Genomic DNA, 3,531 nt, shown 5'->3' on the forward strand with positions numbered 1-3,531 from the left:
CTGTCTAGAATGTTTATTCTACATCTCTAGAAACAAGGTAGCTGTCATTTAATATGCTCTCACCAACATTATACCAGTGTTACACTTTCTACTTGAGGATGTGTTTTGCCTAGTCACACATTCCTGCTTCCACCTACTAAGGACACACACCAGAGGCTGCCTCTTGTCTTCTCTTTGTCCATCGCTCTGACCTTTACCACTTTCTTGTTTCTCTGTTCATCATTTACCCCACACCACTATTTCAGTGCCCACTGAGATGGGGTAGAATAGCACGTGTACAAAAGTTAACTAGATAACAAAACTTCACACTGAAGGGAACATTCTAGAAGTATTTATTTCATTGCTGACCATTTGGTTGCAGCATGCAACTCTCAACAATGAGCTGCCACCCTCCATTCTTAAAGAAGCACCAAATAATTATGGTGCGACTACTTAGGTTTTCAGTCTTCCAAAGGCTTTTATTGCCAACATCATTATTTATGAGATAAGCCTTTTAGACTTAAAAGCACTTATTTTCTATAAAAAGCCATTTTGTATTTCATGCACAAAACTCTAATCAGCAGATTTATGTTCATAATAGAAGAACATTTATTGTAGTTCTGTAATGATAAGGAATACAGTAAGCATCCCAACTGGCCCTCTCAAAGGAAGGGAGACTGTTGTCCTCCACCAGGAATAGGGCAGCAGTGATGATCCTTAAGGTTATAAAACTGCTTACTAAAAGTCTTTCCACAGATGTTAAGAAATAAGAAGTTGGCTCATTTTCCCGAACAATTTAAAGAGATGCTTGCAGTGTGCAGAAGTTATGTTATATTGTAGACCCTTGTGATAAAGGCCTATTCTTCCCACTCATAAAATTCTACCTCAGAAGGTAAAAGGTGAAATCCCCATCATCCCTGAGAAAAAAAGGGAAAGAAGTCTACTGTACTTTCATTGGTTAATAGAAGTCACATTGTTCATAAGTCATCTGTCTCTACAAGACTCTTGCAGAATTTAGATGAACTGAATCAGGAATGAGGGGCTCTCAGAGATGTTCTCCATAATGTCTGTGAATATTTGTGTTTGAGTAGCTGCAAAGACAATAAACTAACTATACTGCTGAGAACATCACATTTTGAAAGTTGGGAATATCCTGGTAGGATGTTTATGGGACAGGAGGCTTTGAATTTAAGCAAATTATGTCATAAAGAAAATCAAGAATGGGAAAAAGTATAGAGGACAAAGTGGGAGAAAGGGGCAGGACAGAGCTGGAGTTCTGAGCTGGGCCTTTCTTTTCATAAAGCAGGGCCTCTGACTACCCTGTGCTACGCTCACTCTACAGTGACCAAACACTCCAAAACAATAATGTCCCAAGAGAATTAAAAAGTAAATGAGGAGGCGGGGGAACTCTGTAACCTCGAGGCCAGCATGGTCTATCTGAGTTCCAGGACAGCTGAGGCTAGATAGCCTGTCTCAACAAAACAAAAAATAAAACAATAAAAACAAACAAACAAAAAGAAATGACAGAAAAATTCATCCTTTTAGTCAAGCAATACAATATAATTTCAAGGTATATTAATGTAATTGATTTAACCCCAAAGCAACTGTGCAATAAGCAAAATATAAAAGGGAAATATCAAAGGTTAACTTTCCACAGTGGCCCACACACAGCCCTGTGCGTCAAAGCAATTAACCTTCAAACACTTTGAGTCTTACTTGGAAGTCAGTCGCAAATGTCACCAACAAAGGAATGTCCATTAGAGTTAAGACTCGCCAAAGGGCCACCTTCTTTGAAGGAATTTCAGGATGTTGCTAGCATGGGTTGGCTTATATCTCACTGATGGCTCCATCAGAGAGAGAGAGAGAGAGAGAAAATGCCCCAGTTCTGCTGTCTTATGAATGTACTGGGAGGGAAAGAAACAAAACAAACAATCTATTGTTCCCTAACATATATGGCTTAGCACCCAGAGAGTCTCTGCCCCCAGAGAGACTACCATGTGGGCCAAGCTTACTTAAACGAGGCACCAGCTTTCATTTTCAGGACAGGTCTTTTCTTGCAAGGTCTTGAGAGGCAGAAGTTCCACTTGGGTTCTAATACACAGCCCTGTGAGCTCAGTTTCCTGAAAACATACACCTGCTGGGTTCTAGGTTCTCCCTTACCAGTGACTAGGCTCACTACCTCACAGCCACCAAAACCGCACATACACTATCAGCATGATGAAAAACACAGCTACTGCTGCAAGTTTGGCATAAGTGGAACGCATGTTCAGGTACTTTGCATCCTGGCGGTATTTCTTAGATAGACTGGACAAGTTGTTAGCCTTTGAATCCAATGCTGAAAAGAGAAAAAGGGAAATATTAATTAGATCCCTGAAGTACTTTATCAAAACATTAAAGCATAAAAATAATCAAAATGACTGGCAGAATAAACAAGCCACAGAGTTTAAACTGTATTTAAAAATAAAATAATAATTCCATTACCAAGATGTGAGTAGGTGTATTAGCTGCTTTAGAATGGGGGTTTCGGCATATGATAAACACCTGGTAAGTGGCAGCAGATATGCTTCTCCGTGTTTTTATTTTTATTTTTCGTGTGGTGCTGAGGGACTGCAGCACTGAATGCCCAGCAGGATGGTGATTGATTTTTGTCTGTTTGCTTTGTTTTAAGGTTTACTTATTTTCACTTCTGTCTGTATGGCTGTGCACATGTGCATGTGATGCCCTGGGAGTTAGAAGAGGGCTCTGGCTCTTCTGAGTGAGAGGTACAGACCATGTTGAACCAGCAGATGTGGGTGCTCTCGGGTCCTCTGCAAGCAGCAAGCACTCTTTATCTATGAGCCACCTATCTATTCTAAAAAACTATCATCTTTATATGCTAAGTGGTCTAAATCACTCATAAGGTAAGACTAGGATAACCAAAAATGTTCAATCAATCAGACACTGGTGTAAGGCTATACTTCCATGGTGACTGCTAATTTCAAGATTCTTCAGAGTAAAGGTATTATGAAATCAAAGCTACACATGTAGTATTTCAACATATGACAAAAGTAAAACGTAATTAAAATACAGCAACAGGTAATTTAAAAAACCCACAAATACTTAGCAAGTTAAGCCATTAGCATTTTCAACAAAGACTGTGCCCAACATTTATAATGTTGCTGTCTTCTTACATATTTTAACTATGAAAACAAACATTCTGACTGACATATATACATTCTCCCCCCCTCCCTTTTTTTTTGGTTTTCCTAGACAGGTTTCTCTGTGCAGCTCTGGCTGTCCTGAAGACATAAATGTATTCTAATCCAACTTTTCACTGTTCCAAAGTTTAGTCTTGGCTTGTTCTTCCTTGGACATTGCTTTCTAAGTAGGATGTGATGGCACAAACCTATAATCCCAGGAGCTTGGAGATGGAGACATGAGGACCATGAGTCTAAAGCCAGCCACTGCTGCTTAGTGAAACCATCTCAAAGAAAAGAAAAGAAAAGAAAAGAAAAGAAACAGAAAGAGAAAGAAAGAAAGAAAGAAAGAAAGAAAGAAAGAAAGAAAGAAAGA

General features: G+C 39.2%; 1 protein-coding gene across 1 annotated transcript in view; it reads right to left on the bottom strand.

Annotated features, from left to right (window-relative positions):
• Positions 1 to 316: 316 nt before the first annotated feature.
• Sec22b (SEC22 homolog B, vesicle trafficking protein) overlaps positions 317 to 3,531 on the bottom strand; it is a 20,155-nt gene continuing 16,940 nt past the window's right edge. The window contains exon 5 of the mRNA XM_055603753.1: positions 317 to 2,314. Coding sequence (XP_055459728.1) covers positions 2,160 to 2,314 — 155 coding nt within the window. The 3' untranslated portion in view covers positions 317 to 2,159. The remainder of the gene's footprint in view (positions 2,315 to 3,531) is intronic.

Source organism: Psammomys obesus, unplaced genomic scaffold (genome assembly GCF_907164565.1).
Source record: "Psammomys obesus unplaced genomic scaffold, mPsaObe1.curated_primary_1811, whole genome shotgun sequence".
Taxonomy (NCBI): Eukaryota; Metazoa; Chordata; class Mammalia; order Rodentia; family Muridae; genus Psammomys; species Psammomys obesus.